At 48.9% G+C, this 16091-nt stretch overlaps 7 protein-coding genes across 7 annotated transcripts, besides 19 other annotated features; all 7 read left to right on the top strand.

Annotated features, from left to right (window-relative positions):
* Positions 1 to 12186: part of a sequence feature (heterozygous, non-Esmeraldo-like haplotype) that runs on past the window's edge.
* On the top strand, positions 57 to 1271 carry Tc00.1047053508153.90 (uncharacterized protein; the record flags this gene model as incomplete). The annotated part of the gene is made up of 1 exon (XM_816947.1): positions 57 to 1271. One exon carries the CDS (start codon positions 57 to 59, stop codon positions 1269 to 1271), a length of 1215 nt encoding a protein of 404 aa, XP_822040.1.
* Tc00.1047053508153.80 (hypothetical protein, conserved) lies at positions 1496 to 2287 on the top strand (the record flags this gene model as incomplete). The annotated part of the gene is made up of 1 exon (XM_816946.1): positions 1496 to 2287. The coding sequence occupies one exon, from the start codon at positions 1496 to 1498 to the stop codon at positions 2285 to 2287; it is 792 nt and encodes a 263-aa protein (XP_822039.1).
* Positions 2552 to 2662: a sequence feature (A-rich).
* On the top strand, positions 2705 to 4552 carry Tc00.1047053508153.70 (hypothetical protein, conserved; the record flags this gene model as incomplete). The annotated part of the gene is made up of 1 exon (XM_816945.1): positions 2705 to 4552. The coding sequence occupies one exon, from the start codon at positions 2705 to 2707 to the stop codon at positions 4550 to 4552; it is 1848 nt and encodes a 615-aa protein (XP_822038.1).
* Positions 4971 to 7574, top strand: Tc00.1047053508153.60 (aminopeptidase, putative; the record flags this gene model as incomplete). Its single annotated transcript, XM_816944.1, has 1 exon — positions 4971 to 7574. The coding sequence occupies one exon, from the start codon at positions 4971 to 4973 to the stop codon at positions 7572 to 7574; it is 2604 nt and encodes an 867-aa protein (XP_822037.1).
* Positions 7679 to 7700: a sequence feature (AT_rich).
* Positions 7760 to 7806: a microsatellite.
* Positions 7984 to 8010: a microsatellite.
* On the top strand, positions 8116 to 9426 carry Tc00.1047053508153.40 (hypothetical protein, conserved; the record flags this gene model as incomplete). Its single annotated transcript, XM_816943.1, has 1 exon — positions 8116 to 9426. One exon carries the CDS (start codon positions 8116 to 8118, stop codon positions 9424 to 9426), a length of 1311 nt encoding a protein of 436 aa, XP_822036.1.
* Positions 9557 to 9610: a sequence feature (A-rich).
* On the top strand, positions 9761 to 10909 carry Tc00.1047053508153.30 (leucine-rich repeat protein, putative; the record flags this gene model as incomplete). The annotated part of the gene is made up of 1 exon (XM_816942.1): positions 9761 to 10909. The coding sequence occupies one exon, from the start codon at positions 9761 to 9763 to the stop codon at positions 10907 to 10909; it is 1149 nt and encodes a 382-aa protein (XP_822035.1).
* Positions 11289 to 11311: a microsatellite.
* Positions 11338 to 13299, top strand: Tc00.1047053508153.20 (dynamin, putative; the record flags this gene model as incomplete). The annotated part of the gene is made up of 1 exon (XM_816941.1): positions 11338 to 13299. The coding sequence occupies one exon, from the start codon at positions 11338 to 11340 to the stop codon at positions 13297 to 13299; it is 1962 nt and encodes a 653-aa protein (XP_822034.1).
* Positions 12187 to 13425: a sequence feature (haploid, Esmeraldo-like haplotype).
* Positions 13407 to 13426: a microsatellite.
* Positions 13426 to 15024: a sequence feature (haploid, non-Esmeraldo-like haplotype).
* Positions 13543 to 13600: a microsatellite.
* Positions 13619 to 13644: a microsatellite.
* Positions 13658 to 13710: a microsatellite.
* Positions 13809 to 13853: a sequence feature (A-rich).
* Positions 13996 to 14016: a microsatellite.
* Positions 14368 to 14417: a sequence feature (T-rich).
* Positions 14520 to 14545: a microsatellite.
* Positions 14849 to 14884: a microsatellite.
* Positions 15025 to 16091: a sequence feature (areas not merged during assembly with more than two copies in the genome that could not be assigned to a particular haplotype).

The raw sequence follows: 16091 nt of genomic DNA, 5'->3' as shown, positions 1-16091 counted from the left end.
CCACCACACCGAAGTATTCGTGTGGGGCTGCATGTCAACAGGAGGCACAGTGAATTATGGATGAAAAGACTCTGAAGCGAATTGTGAAAAATGCTGATGCTGCCGCACTCCAGACGTACATACGGGATTGTCGCTCGCCTTTTTCGCAGCCCCTGGAAGCACAGGCGCGATTTGCATATTTCCACCTTTCGCGCGAAGGTGACAAGAGGGCGGCGTCTGGACCATCGGCGGCGTTTCATGGCGAAGGGAGGACGGTGGCTCCCTTCGAAGAGTATCACGGCCCTACCACAACAGTTGTCGTGCGGTCCCAGGAAAAGGGAAGGGTCGTGGAGTGTCATACCCCGCACCTCCGGCACACAGCGCCTGTCAGTGGAACAGACGGCCGTCGACAAAACCTCTCGGAATCCACCAGGGTTGTCGAGAGCAGTAGGTGGACCGAGGGCATTCTTCGCCATTCTCGATATCTGTATTCTTCAAGCTCTTCGCATGACTTATTGCAGCCTCAGCGGAATACCTCGGTGAGAGCTTCCTATCACCCTTATGATGGAGCAGCAAGGGCGCCACGTCGTTTGTCAAGTTCTTCAGGTTGCGGCATCAAAGAAATGGGAGACTTTGGCCTCCAATGTCACTCGTCGCTTCAAGAGTACGAATCCAAGAGGTTCTTCCGGGAGTTGCAAAGAGTGGAGATGGAGGAACGACGTCAAAGATTAAAGCTCGAAGCTGCTTTTGAAGGGTTTATTATGGATCGGCACCGGGGGTGGCACCTGCTCTTGGATCGGTTTGCGAGGGAGAAAGGGGATTTGATCACAGCCGAGCGCATTGTGCGTTTTACGATAAAAGAAGAAGAGCATTCTCATTATAAAGAGATTTTAACGAAATGTCTGGAGGATCTCATGGGGTGCCGTTGGGACGGTGTGCGCATGGAATGTCTACGGAAACAGATGGCAAACTCACTGGCGATGCACGAGTGGGTTGTTCTTAATGGCATGGCGACGCGGCCACAGGATTCGCGTCAGGATATCGCGGTGGGCACTGAAGGGTGCGCGTCGGAGTTCGGTCAGGTGGAAACGTTTTCTCCATCCGCACAGAGTGTCGATGCTCAACGCCACTCCCTGACGCCAAATTGCGCGACTCTCACACCACACAATGTCGTTTATTCGGCGAAAGCAAGTGAACCGTTCCCTCGAGCCATCCGCTCCAACTCCAGACTTCCCTCACGTCCACGTGTATTACCACCTGCTGTGCCCCATGAGGAATGTATCGTGAGCTGAGAATTTTTGGCTTGACGGCTCCCTGTGGTTGTGTGTTTTTGGGTTTTTCTGCCTCTTTCTGGAATAGTGTTACGAGGTCTGTTAAGGAGCAGGTTAAGTTTTCTGTTTTCTTTTGGTTTTGTTTGTTGTTGGTTGGTTTTTATTTTATTTTCAATGATTTTTTTTTTTCGTTGCGTGCGTGTTTTGCTTGCTTTGTGTCTTGTGGACAAAGTGTTTTTTTGGATATGTTTTTTGAGGATCACTTGGATGAGGCTTTCAGCAGGGAAACCAGCCCCGACGGCGTTGCGGGCAGGCGAACAAATGGCAATAGTAACAACAACGAGGCATCGCTACACAAATCCTCCGCCGCTCTCAGTGAGCTTCTCAAGTCCCTTGTTCAGGCGACGGAGAATGAACGCTGCGCACCGGACATCTTGCCTTATCCTGAAGCCATTGTGGACGGCGTGGCAGCTCAGATAGCAGCTCAGAATGAGCAGATTAGACTTTTGAGTGTAGAAGAAAAGCAACAAACAGCTGAGAAGGACCCCGGCGCCTCTCTGCTTCCTTTTAAACCCTCCGACATCATGGCACTTGAGGTGCAACGCGCGCAGTTTTTTCTTTCTGAGCTTTTGCGTTGTCGTCTGCGAAAAATTGAGGCCTTAGCATTGTCGCTATTCTACGAGGGTCAGCTGCATAGCGATGCACCAACACAGCTGCGCGGAATGCTGTCGCACAACGAAGTAATCGTTGCCGACCGACTCGCGGAACTAATGGCCAAGTATGTTCTCCAGGCGGGTTTGCAGTCTGCTCCAGCAGAGCTGCAGTGCCTTATCCCGAACCTTCCTTACGCGGAGGGAGTTGAAATGTTGCCAGTGCCGGAATTAGACCAGTACGTCTTTTGTGTTGTGCTTGACGATCTGGGTGTGGTGCGCCTGGGGGAAGATGCGGTGCAAGCAGTTCATGCCGGCGAGATCTTTTTAGTTCCATACCGCGCCTTTAGGCCGTATATTTTGGATGGCCGGGTCCGTTTGGTCTAATTTCAAGCAGCCAAATGAATGAGGTGGAAAGGTTGGCGTATGGGGTTGCATTTTATTTTTTGTTCTTCCTTCCTGTGAGTGTGTGGAAAGAGAAGTTATTTGGTGGAGTGAGGATGTTCCCGGGAAGGTGAAAGAATTGAATGGGAGAGAGAGAGAGAAAGAGACACGCCTGTGTTTTTATATAAGGAGTGTATATTTACGCTCAATGCTTCTTTTCTTCCCCGCATGTGCGTTGACTTTCTTTTATGCGTTGAATGGATTCCCTTTTATTTTTTTTTGTTTTGTTTTCGACTTTTTTGTCATTGATATCTTTGGAATTACTGTGTCTTTTCTTGCCTTTATGCAATTTTCTTTCGTTATTATTCTCTTTTCTTTCCCCCCGCTGGAAACGGGGAGTGCTCGCTTCTTTTGGCAGGGATGTCAAGCAGGGAGGAGGTGGCGGCGCTTATGGCCCACGGCGACGACAAGGCGAAGATATCGCTCTTGAAGAAGGCTGTTGTTAGCGTGACGAAGGAGAAGCAGATTCTTGAGCAGCACAATAAGCAGCTGCAAGAACAGATGGCTGCAATTGGGGAAGAGTTGGCACGTGTGCAGGATGAGAACGAGGCACTCCGCAGAAAACTCAGTGCGGCGGAGGCGGCGACGGCGGCGGAACGAAAACGTGGGCATTTTGCTGCGTCCATGAAAACGACGTTGAAGGGCCTTTCTTCGCTTGTGACGGGCACTGATGGAGAAGAAGGGGGAACTGCATCAAGGCGACCAAAGGCTTCTGAGCTGCCTCTGAAGTTGTCGCAGGAAGATCAGGAAAAATTAGTCACGCAAAATGAAGCTATTCATATGCAACTGTTTGATTTGAAAAAAAAGTATGAAGATGAGGGGGAAATGTGGAGGAAGGAAAGAGAACGGCGGTCCTCTGAATGCGCCGCAATGCATGAAGAAGTAACGGAGCTGCGAAGTATTCTAGAATCCACAGCCCATTCCTGCGACCAGCTCAATGCGGAGTGCACCAGGCAAGCGGCATTGGTGCAGTTTTGCCATCACTTTTTTGTATTGTCATGGGACAACGCCGAAAACGCACACCACCACCACCAGCAGCAGCTTCATGTTGCTATGGCGCCTTCCTTGACGACGGAACGAGGGGGCGTCCCACCGCGTGAGGTCCGAGAGGAATTGGCGACCGGCACATTAACGGGTGTTGCTGCTTTTATTCGCACGTTGATGAGTGCCGTTTCCGTTCTTGTGGCTTCACTCCGCGATTCTTTTAGCACACAAATGAATGGCATTACAATAAGTGAAGTGCGGTGCTACCGAGAGCGACTTAGCACGCTACTTGAGGTACATGGTGTGCAAAAAACGACCCTGCTTTTTCATGTGAAGGAACTGGAGGATGCATTTACTGCGTCGGCTACACCAGACGAAAAACTAACACAAATACGCCGTCTCCAAGGGGTCCTTATCTCAGCCTTTATCAACTGGTTAGGGATGATTTGTGAGAACATCCGACTTCTTGTGGACGCATGTAAAAAAGCGGGCAGCCACGATCCTAATGAGCACAGAAAAGAGATACAGGCGGTTGTTGAGTCAACTACTCTTGGTGCAGTCGGCACAATTGCTGCTATTCGCGGTTCTCTCGAGGCGCTACATCAACTCTGTGAGAATTCTTGCAGTTTGTTCAAACAGCAGGGTTGTGAATCGGCGGAGTGGCTCTTAGCGCTGGAACGGTTTTGGTGGGAAGGCTGTGGTGCTTCCCGGTCGATGCGGAGGGCAGTGGAGTCGCTCCGAAATCAACTGCGAGATATTTCGATGTCTAGCGCAAATAGTGACCACGTGCGGGCGGCCCTGCAATTTATGTGTAATTCACTGGAAAATTTTGCAGCGCGTGCCTGGTGTGCCACGAAGGATGTTGGGCTTCAGCCAACAACAAGCGTGCCGCACGTTTCTCCATCAGTGGATCTTCCTTCCAATACCACCAATCCTTGCGATTTTGCCTCTGCAGACAACAGAGAGCTGGTGGCGGCGTTGGCTGCGACGGATCTTGCCGCAGTGTGCTATCATACTCAAATGAACTATACGTTGTTGGAGTTGGCTGAGAAACAGGATGCATTAGCAGACGCCCAACGAGAGATAGAGCGGCTGCTGTCTCTCAACCAACAACAGGCAGAAGATGCCGAGCGCGTGCGTGAGGTTTTGGAGACGCAAATTCGTCTGTTGTCGGATCAAATAGTGGAGTGCGCGAACAGAAATGGCGGCAGAAACAACTGGTGACTCTGCTGGTGCTCTTTCTTTTTGCTTTTTTCTGCCTTTTATCCTGCTTTCAAGTTGTTGTTTTTTTTTTTGTTGTTACCCTTTCCTCCCTTTCTTGTCGGAACGTCTTTGCGTGGTGGCAAAGGCCGTGATGGCAGAAACCGAAACCTTTTATTTATTTTTCACTTAACGACTGATCCTTCTGTTGTGTTGAGGTTTGATGCCTTTTGGACCGCACCTTCTTTTCATTTCTGTTGATTGTGGCGTGTACTCCTTGTGGCTGCACGCCGACGTGTTTGTTGTTGTTTTTGTTGTTTTTTGAATGGCCTTTGCGCAGAAAAAGGAAAAGAAATTTTTCAATCATTCTCTAGTTTATTTATTTGCTTTTCTATTATTATTTGCTTGTATCAAGTTGGCTACGGAGACGTGAAGAGTGAAAATGTCGTCGGTCACAAACTCTGTGAAGCTGCACAATCCGTTTGTGCCTAGCTCATACGACCTGCACGTAAGCGTGGATCTTGCAAACTGGCGGTACGAGGGCAAGGAGAAGGTGGTGCTTCGACGATCTCCGGGCGTTGAGGTGTCGAGAGAGGTGCAACTTCATTGCGGCAATTCTGTCAATATCCAGTGTGTGACGGGTGCGGCCATCGCGGGACGCGACGAAAAGGCGGGGACCCTGCTGCTGCTGCTGGATGGGGAACCAGCGGATGGACACACGGTGACCTTTGCGTTTTCCCACGAGATTCGGGAGGAGATGCGTGGTTTGTACCGTGCGGTCTTTAAAACAAGTGATGGTGCCGAGCACAGAATGGCGGCGACACATTTCGAACCCACAGCCGCACGGCTATTTTACATCTGTCAGGACGAGCCGTCTGCCCGTGCGGATTTTACCCTGCATGTTTCTCTGCCGTCGAGCATGGCGGGGTTCACGGTGCTGTCCAACGGCCCCCTCAAATCAAAGGAGACTCAGGGCGATACGGTTACACATCACTTTGAAACCATCCCCGCAGTTCCGCCATATCTCACCTCCTGCTTTGTGGGTGAACTTGAATTTGTTGGGACCACCGCCTGCGGCATACCTGTGAAAGTTTATACTACCGTCGGGAAGTCATACAAGGCTGCTTTTGCGCTTAAGACGACTGCCTTTGCCTTGGAATATTTTGAGAAGTTTTTCAAATGCAAATATCCGCTTCCCAAGCTGGATGTTGTGGCGGTGCCCGACTTTCCCATTGGCGGGATGGAGAACTGGGGCTGTATCGCCTGTGTGGAGTCGATTCTTTTGGAAGAACAAACCTCCAGCGTGGAATCTCTGAAGCGAGCGGCCTCACTTATATGCCATGAGGTCTCTCACAATTGGTTTGGCAACCTTGTGACCATTAATTGGTGGGAGGGCCTCTGGCTTAAGGAGGGATTTGCTTCGTGGTGCGGGTACGACGCCGCCCACCACCTTGAGCCGTCGTGGAAATTAAACGAGGATGCCGCCATGGAGGTGACAGGTGCCCTCGTAACCGATATGTACGAACACAGCCATCCGGTTGAAGTGCCTATCCATGACCCTGCAGAGATCACGCAGATATTTGATGACATCAGTTATTCCAAAGGTATGGGGTTGGTCTTCATGCTACAGGCGTTTCTCGGAGAAAAGTGGGCGGCTTCTGTGGCCCACTACATCCAGAAGCATCAATACAGTGATACACGAACAATTCAGCTCTGGCAGGCGTTGGAGGAGGCCTCTGGCGTCCAAATAACGGAGGCCATGCAGTCCTTTACAACGCAAATGGGTTATCCCATTATCCATGTAAGCCGGCCTACACCCAGCACGGTGGTCCTGCGGCAGGAGCCTTGTCAGTTTCTGACGGCGGTGAAAAGGAATACAACATTGTGGTGTGTGCCCATCGTTCTACAGGGTGTAGGTGGGGCAACACACCGTGTTATCCTTCGCGGAAGCGAACCACAACAAGTGGAACTCCCTCATGAAGTTGCAAAGTCACCGTGGATCAACGCCAATCCTTCAGGAAGAGGCTTTTTCCGATGCCGTTACGATAATGAGATGTTTTCAAGTTTGATGGGTGCGTACAGCTCCCTCACTATTCCTGATCGCCGAGGCCTGATAGCAGACACTCTGGCGTCCATTTACATGGGTAATGAGGACTTTGATCGCATGGCCCTCTTCCCCTCACTATTGGGTAAATTGGAATCGGATAAAATTGTCTGGCAAGAATACTACAAAAGTATGGAGAATATACTCGCCATTTTGGAGGACGATGCAGAAGGGAATGAACTGCGGCGCAAACTCATGCACAGCATTGACGAAAAGGCGACGAAGCTATTGAATACAGAGCCAAACACAATGGAAGAACGCTTGGAGCGCGCCTTATACATTAATGCAGCCATTTCGACGGCTTTGAAATTGATGCCTTTGGAGGTTGCTTTGCAGTGTCCGAGTGTGAAATGGGCAATAAAGCAAGCGGAGTGTTATATGGAGGGTGGAACGCCTTCTTTGGACACGCTTGCCATGTCTCTTTCTGCCTATGTGCGCCTTGGCCCGAATGCTGCGGCAGCGCGAACCGATGCCTTATGGGAGCGATACACCAGGGTACACGACAGCGATGAACTGTGTCGCTGTATTCTACGCGCTCTTTGTTGGGCAGAGGACCCTTGCTATGTTGAGAACACCGCAAAGAAGTGCATTTACAATGAAGGCATTCGTGCACAATACGGTGGGGTGATCTTTTTGGGGGTTGTTTCTAACCCTTCAATGCCGAAGGGTTATGCCTGGTCGCTGTTCAAGAAGCACTTTCAGGGGGTGGAAAAGCAATGGGGAAGTGGAACTTTTCGCATACAAAACATCGTGGAGAGTGTTGCTCGCTCCCTTACAGGAGAAACCCAGGCGAAGGAGTTTCACGAATTTTTTCAAACCCATCCACTGCCTCATGCAAGGTTGGCCATTCAACGGGCTGTGGAGGACATTCAACTGCGTACTTGGCTGAGGTCCAAATGGGGTGTTGGGACACGTCTGAGTTCCATTTTCTTTCCACACTAAGGCATGTGACTGACTTTTGGCTGTGCATGCATTGAGAGGAAACGAGGTACGGATAGAAGGGCTTGGTATCTAGCGGAGGTGACGCTAAACAAATATGAGAGAAGAAATATAATAAAATTAAAAAAAGAACCGGGAAAAAACAAATCGTGCAGAGGGTTAGAGTGGAACAAGGAAAAATTCATTTTTATATATATATATATATATATATATATATATATATATATATATATATGCTATTTTTGGATGCGGTCTTGCAATTTCCGCCACGTATTTTAATGAATTTTGATAGAATAGGAGGAACAACCATAAAGAAAAACGAAAACAAAACAATGGGTGGTTTATTGTTATTGCTATTATTATTGCCCGCTGCTGTTGACTGCTTTTATTCTCTTTGGTTATTCTTTTTTAAATAAATATATATATATATATATATATACCTGGTGCATATGTGTGTGTTTGTGTGTTTGCATTTATGGCTGGGTGAGAAGACGGTGAAAGAAAGAAAGCCAACGCGAATTGGAAGGGGAAAAGGTTTTTATCCATGAGGTCCAGGCTTTTGGTAATTGGCGCCGGTGAGCTTGGCACGGCGTGTGCGCTGTCGCTGCTGGCAAACATGAGAGGGAGGGACGCTCGGGCCGGGGATGTGGTCACAATGTGTGCCCGCGACAGGGAATATCTGCAGGAGCTGGAACACGGCTCACAAACGTTTAGGTTGTTTGGAAACAACATCCGCGTTCCATCGCAGATGTGCTTCCAAGCCCTGGGCGAGGAAATGGCAGAGGAGGCCTTTCACTGCGAGGCCTCGTTGCTGTGTGTGCCTGTGTCGTGTTTTGCAGAGGGAAACGGCGACACTCCGCGTGAGAAAGCATCTGCTGGTGTGTGTGATTGCCTTGGAAGGCATGCGGATGTGCCTATATTTGTTTTTGGTCGCGGTTTTTCACGGGACGGACTCACGCCAGTGGAGGAACTGAACCGCGTGATTCGTCCCCGGCCGTCGAAGTTAGTTGTCGTCTCGGGGCCGTTGTTTGCGAAGGAGTGGGCCGCAGCGTCGGTGCAGGAAAACACCACTAGCAAAAGCAGCAGCCATGCTGCCAGTAGCAATAGTGGGGTGTCTATTGCATTTGCCATGGCCGATGCAACGGACGCGGAGACGCTACAAGCAGTGAAGGACATATCGCAGCGTCTTTGGTGCCGCGAGAGCGTCACGTGGTTGACAGAACCGAAATCTTCAGGCCTTCTTTCACTTGTTAACGGGTGTTTCCCGTTGTGTAGTATGGGCGCTGGAATGGTGAGCAGCGAGTACCCTGCCTCTGTCTCGGCGATGATGTCTTACATGCAGCATGCCATTAGCGCGACGGAGAAACTCGTGAACGAAGTCCTCTCCCGTCCGCAAGGCACACCTTTGCCGGCGTGTGCGGTAGCCACACTCGCGATGGCGTGCACGAATCATGCCTCACGAGAGTTTATTTTTGGGCGACGCCTAAACTTTCATTTTCGTCATCGCGATGCCATTCGTGCTGTTTTTCCAGGGAACTCCCATGAGTCGCTGGACACGTCGGTGGCAGGGCTTCACACACTATTGAAGCGGCGATCGTTTTCATCGCCGTTCTATGAAGTGTTGATGGACGCGTTCCTGACGGTTTTGCGGGCCTCTGTGGCAGGGCGCGGCCTTGTGAGGACGGGATGTTACGATTACCGTGATCAACTCCCTGTTGAGGATGCCCCGCTGCTTCGACATGTGTTGGCGGTGGACGAAGCAATGCATTCAGGCGATGAAGACAGCTTCAATAAGGCTTGCCACACATTGGAGGTTGAGTTTAATAATTCTGCGACGCCATCATCAGGGTTGTGAAATGAGCACTTCCCTTCTCTCTTCCCTTAACTCTATAAATACATGCGTGTGTGCATAAATAACATTTACCCACCGTTCTTTGCTTTCAATGAAGCACAAAAAGCACTTTCATTACCTTCCTGCTCCCGCATTTTGTATTGTTTTTCCAGTTTTTTTATTTTTTTTATTTCCTTTTTATTTTCTTGTAAAAAAGACAAGTCTCAAAATAGAAAAATAAAGAGAGGATATATATACTTAATTGGTGTGTGGTAGGTGTCTGTTTTTACGCAGCACCCAAACAACGTGGGAACACCGCTGCTTTTAGAGGCTGCATGCGTGGCGGACTAAGAGGAGAATGGGACGCATTACAATTGAGTTATTGCGTCGTCGTGCGGAGCACAACGAGGGGTGTCTAAGCAATCTGAAGGAGATTGCTCTCCACCAGCAAGACATTGAGAAGATCGAAGTGGTTGGAGACGCATGCCGCGAGCTGGAGATTCTGTATCTATGCAACAACTACATTTCGCGGATAGAGGGACTGCAACATCTCAAGCGTCTGAAATACCTAAATCTGGCTGTGAACAATATCGCCTGTATAGAGGGACTGGAGGGGTGCGAGTCGCTTGAACGGCTAGATTTGACGCTGAACTTTGTTGCAGAAATGACGTGTGTCCAACGGCTGCGGGCAAATGTCTTTCTGGATCAGCTTCATCTTACTGGTAACCCCTGCACAAAGATTGAGGGTTACCGCGCCTATGTCATCCATGCACTCCCGCAGCTGCGGGACCTCGATGGGGAGGAGGTGGTGCGCTCGGAGCGTATCGAGGCACGCCAGTGCAATAGCGAAGTGGCAGCGGTTGTAGACGAGGCGGCGCTGCGTGTCCGCGAGGCGGAGCGCATCAAGGCGGAGATGATTGCGCAAGGCATTGATGTCTTTCCGCCGCGGTACAATGAGAAGGGCGAGCGGGTTTACGGGCACACGCCGGAGGAGCGGCTGCAGATGCTGCGCGAGAAGGAAGAAGAAGAGGCAGAACGAGAAAAAAAACTTCAAAAAGAACGGGAGACCGGTCACTTGGCATCTGTGAGCGCTGAGGTAAATAAACGGCCCCAGCGTCTCACTGCGGAAGAGGAGATTGCAAAGTACGGCCGGTTGCTTCTCCGAAATGAGCCTAAATTTCCGATGCGGCTGGATCAAGAGAGTGACGAGACGGCGGTCATTCTTACGGTGGACGTTCCAAAGTTTCTCTCCACCACTCTTATAGATGTGCAGATTGAGGTGAATTATATCCGTCTCTTGGTGAAGGAGAAACTCATTCAGGTGCCGCTGCAGCGCGAGATTTCTCCCTCTGCAGCGAGAGTGCAGCGGTCTGTGGTAACGGGGGCACTCAACATAACGATACCATACGCTTCGCATGTCTTGCAGGAGATTGAGGAGGCAAAGAAGAGACGGCAGCGACTGCATGGCACATGGAACGATGATGAATGCAGTGAACCCCTGGAATGACGCCCAAACGAAAATAAAATAAACAGGAGAAAAGAGTCTTTTTATGGTGCCGCTATTCTCTCTGTTTGTTTCCATGTTTTCCGATCGATTGTTTTGTCAGTTTTTCTGTGAGATGCTTTGTTCCCCATACGGACCGTGGGGCGGGGCGAGTATCCACGTCAGCTGTTTACCAAAAAAAAAAAAAAATGAACACGCGAGTGCTGTTTTTGGATGTACGCGTGACTATAAATTATTCACCAGCGATTTCTCATGATGTCCCTGAGGTGCAAGAAAGGCACAAATTCAACAATGGATTCTTATGCCGTTTTTTTTTTTTTTGTTGTTGTTGTTGTTCACCGAAGTAACGTGTGCGATCTTCTGCATCGCTTGAGTACACAAATTTTCTTTTCTTTTTTTTTCTTTCCCAGAGTAGTGACGGCTGCTAAGCGATGAATCAGCTTATCGCTGTTGTAAACGAGCTTCACGATGCCTTCGCAAATGTGAAGATGAACATCAAGTTGAATCTGCCGCAGATTGCGGTGGTGGGTAGTCAGAGTTCTGGCAAAAGCAGCGTGCTGGAGGCAATTGTAGGGAAAGACTTTTTGCCTCGTGGCTCCGGCATCGTGACACGCTGTCCCCTCGTGCTACAGCTTGTGCAGCTCCCCAAAACATCCGAGGAGGAATGGGGGGAGTTTCTCCACAAGCCCAACAAGAAGTACTTTGACTTCTTGGAGATCAACGAGGAGATTAAGCATCGCACGGTGGAGATTGCGGGGAATTCAGCCATCTCAGAGCGGCCCATTAACCTCAAGGTGTACTCAAAAAATGTGCTCAACCTCACACTGGTGGATCTGCCAGGACTTGTCATGAACGCCGTGGGGGACCAGCCAAAGGACATTGATCGCCAAATCAAGGAGATGGTGACCCGCTACGTCGCCCCAGTGAACACCATCATTCTTGCCATTTCGCCGGCAAACACGGATCTCGCGACGAGTTCCTCGCTGCGTCTCGCGAAGCAGTTGGACCCGGAGGGCATCCGCACGGTGGGCGTATTGACAAAACTTGACCTCATGGACCGCGGCACGGACGCGCTGGATGCTCTCACCGGGAAATTGGTGAGTCTCCGCCACGGATTTGTTGGAGTAGTGAACCGCAGCCAGCAGGATATCAATGATTCAAAGGGCATGCTGGCGGCACGAGAGGACGAACGTGCATTCTTTCACAACCATCCATCATACTCTGCCATTGCCGACAGACAGGGAACGGAGTACCTCGCAAAGAAGCTCAATCAGCTTCTCCTCCAGCACATTAAGGATGTCATTCCCGAGCTTAAAAAGCACGTTGACAAGCTTTTGGGGAGTACCATGAAGCAGATGGAAAAACTTGGCATGTTGGATCAGACAAACATAGACCCAAGCGCTCACATGTTGTCTCTTATTAAACGGTTCAGCGACACCCTCAACCACACAATTGACGGTGGCGCGACCGATGCGACCAAGGAATTGATGGGCGGCGCTCGGTTGGACTACATTTTTAATGAGTGCTTTGCTGCCTATGTGAACGGACTCACTGCCAAGAAGGAGCTGACCGACGAGTACATTCGCATTAATGCACGCAACATGGCCGGTATGCATTCTGCCCTTTTTCCTTCTGACCAAGTCTTTGTCGCCCTCTCGAGGCAACAGATTGCCCGCTTAGAGGAACCCTCGCAGAAGTGTGTGCAGTTTGTGTTTGAAGAGCTTATAAAGATTGTTGACATCTGCGCTTCAAAGCTGGATAACTTTCCTAGGCTGAAGCAGGCCGTTGTAGATATCTGCCGCCAGTCACTGCAGGAGTATCGTGCACCAACCATGTCTCACGTGCGAACAATCATTGCAGCGGAGCGCGGTTTCGTCAACGTGAAACATCCAATGATGGAGCAACTGGTGCAACGGTCATTCCTGAAAATATTTGGTACGGAGAATGAGAAGTCACAAACCAGCCACTCTCAGCAGGGAGGAAATGAAGGAAAGGATAAAGGGAAAAAAGTCAATTCTGAACCCACTTCAAACGGAGTAGAGAAAAGCGACATGGGGGATGTCCCGGTGACGATCATGCTGGGCAATAACATGTCAATGCACGAGCAGCACATTAACAACGTCATAAGGGATATGGTTGAGGGGTACTTTGGTATTGTGAAGGGCACTGTTGCCGACCAGGTGCCCAAAGCCATCACGCTGCTCATGATAACGAAACTGCGCGAGGATGTGTATTCAAGGTTGGTGCGCAGTCTGTACAGTGAAAAAAAGGCGGATGATCTTCTCGCGGAACCACCAGAGGTGGAAACACAGCGCAAGGCTACAAAGACAATGATGATAGCGCTGAAAAAGGCGCAGGAGGCTTTGGAGAGTGTGCGTGAATTTACATTATAAATGGAGAAGCAAGCATTGCCAGTATCTTTCCTCCAATTCCCCCTCCTATAAAAATACCGTGTTTTATTGCATGCATAAAAAAAAAAAAAAAATGATTGATACAGAGTTGTGTGTGTGTGTGTGTGTGAAAAAAAAAAAAAAAAAAGGAGGTGTAGATGGATGCAACGCAGCACCCACAGTATATATTAGGGAGCGAATACATACATGCCAAAAAGAAAAAAAAAGGAACAATTAAAACAAATTTATATAGGCATATATATAAATATATAAATATACTCATACCTATATGTATATTTATATAAGCATATCCCCACGTGAGAAAAAAAAAAAAAAAAAAAAAAAAAATTTGAAAAAAAGCTTTTTTTTTTTTTTTACCTTACTTTTTTGGAGTTTTCTTTTTTTTTTCTTTTTGGACTGGTTTATATATTTATCTGTGTGTGTGTGCGCAATTTTTAGGGTGGGGTATTATTTCCTTTCTTTTACTTTGCTTTTTTTGATTATTGTGACTGTTCTTTTCCTTCTTATTCTTCTTTTTTTTTTTTTTTTTTTTTCTTCATTGGTTAAATTGCGCAATTTTAATGGAGTCCATGAGAAAATGTGAAAGGAACGACCTTTCATATTTTATTCTGTGGATTCGGTCTAATGAACAGGAGGACGATGGTTGAAGAAAAATGGGAAAAGTAACAGCCGGGTTACTTTTTTTTTTTTTTTTTTTTTGCGTTAAACGAAGGCAGGCGACATGTCACGTTTCCCCTCCAAGTACGGTATGAGTGATGATTACTGTTTGCAGACTTTTTCCTGACGGTGTTCTTTTTTGTTTTTGTTTTCGCTTTTGCGCCTTCAGAGCAAATGAATGACACGAAGAAGTAAATGCATTGTGTGGACCTGCATGCATGTATTTCCCAAGAGAAAATAAGCGATCAAAGAACCATAACGGGAAAAACAGACGGTTTGCAGTATATACGTTACGATAATGATGGTGTGTAAGAAAATTGGTTCTATATACGTGGTTGCCGATGTTCCGAAAAGAATGAATAAGGAAAAGAACATTATGGAGAGGGATGCCTCAGGAAAGACAAAAAAAAAAAAAAAAAGAGAGAGAAAGGTTAGGAAAAAAATTGGGTCGTGATGAGGTTCATAGGTAACTGATAGGAAGATTAAGTTACAAAATGATGGAGAAGAGGGCGGGCACGCGATATTATCATGTCGCATTGACCGTTTTGTTGTTGTTGTTGTTGTTGTTGTTTAAATTCTCCGTGTTTTTGCGCGTACAGGAAAGAAGACGTCACTCTCTTCCAATCCCCCGTTTTGTGTTTGTTTGTTTTTTTTTGTTGTTGTTTTTTCTTTGAACCAGTGCCGTTGCCTGAATGAATACTTTTTAAATTGTGATCGTCAGAAACCCACCTTGTCACCACCATTGGTATATATATATATACTTGTTATCTTTTTATGCGAATACCTTCTGTCTTCCCGTACCTCCTTATTGACGGGGACGCAGATTTTTGCCCCAAGACCATGCAGATTCACTTTCAGAAATTGGTGCCAGCGTTATATATATATATATATATATATATATATATATATAGGGCTGCGAGAGGAATGGTGCGGGCTAACAAGTGTCTGGTGACAATATCCGACAATAATCAAATATTTTCCGAAAATTTACAATGCATGCAGTTTGTTGCAAACCGCATATTTTGAAAGGGAATTGAGTTGCTAGGATGGTTCATGGTTCGGACGGTGTCCACGAGACGCCCACGACAACATTCTGAGGCGGGGTGGTCCAGCGGCACTTTGTCTTTGCCCAGCGAATTACCCGCCATTGAGTCATCACGTGGGCGGCGTTCTCACCATTAGCGGGCGGTGAACTAGCCGCAAGGCGGTTCCAGGACAACGGGATGAATTGCACCTCGTTGCGGCACTCTGTGGCTGCCATCACCGTGCCGAGGAACCCTGAGTCCATTCGAGCCTCTCTGAAGAGGAAGAAGCACACCACTGTTTGGAGCAAGTGGGCGGCACTTGAAGGAAGGCAGTTGGCGCTGCACTGGCCCATATGAGTGCGCTTGGTCTCAGTTGGAGGATAAAAAATATTGGCGTGCAGCTCAGATGCCCACGCGCAGTTCCATGCGGTACGCATCCGATTGGCGCCGTTGCAAGGGTTGCTCATGACAATCAATGGGACGACAACTTGGCGACCATCAGCACTCAGCCAGGCCCGTCACAAATCTCCACCGCTTCTGCCACGGGAAGTTGGAATGCGTCCCATACGGCAGAGACAATCGAAAGATCATGCAGATTCATGACGTGCCAGAGGAAGTGGAGCTGTTACTCGGCACACGGGGAACCAAGTGGGGAATCCGTGGGAGGCAGGGATTTGTACGGAGGATCGCAGTCGCACCATTTGACGGCGTATTGAAATGCATGATGGATGCAACGCCTGGCCACAGCTCCTGGATGCGTCTTGGGCCACCTTTGCGACGCCGGCTGCGCCAGGTTCCGGCATGCAGACAGCCGTGAGGGGAACGGTGCGTCCTGGGCGTGCGCCATTCGCGGGGAGGAGATGCTCATGGAATCTTTTCAGTTGTCAGGGCGACTGCGCACACTCAGTCACATGGATCCTCCGGACAGTGAATAACGATGCTGGAGCGCGGGTCGAGGACATTCAGGGTGCTGTCTAAATGCCCAGAAATGGGACCGCCCATCCTCCAGGCGGTTCAGAGAGCAAAGAAATAGCATGCCGCACCCCCGCCCAATGAAGCACGATGCTGCAGACGTGGTTGGACTGGACAATG

The sequence above is a fragment of the Trypanosoma cruzi genome, genomic scaffold, assembly GCF_000209065.1.
Source record: "Trypanosoma cruzi strain CL Brener 1047053516697 genomic scaffold, whole genome shotgun sequence".
NCBI classification, from domain to species: Eukaryota; Euglenozoa; class Kinetoplastea; order Trypanosomatida; family Trypanosomatidae; genus Trypanosoma; species Trypanosoma cruzi.
The sequence above is the reverse complement of the archived record's forward strand: the minus strand, read 5'-3'. Positions and strand labels throughout refer to the sequence as shown.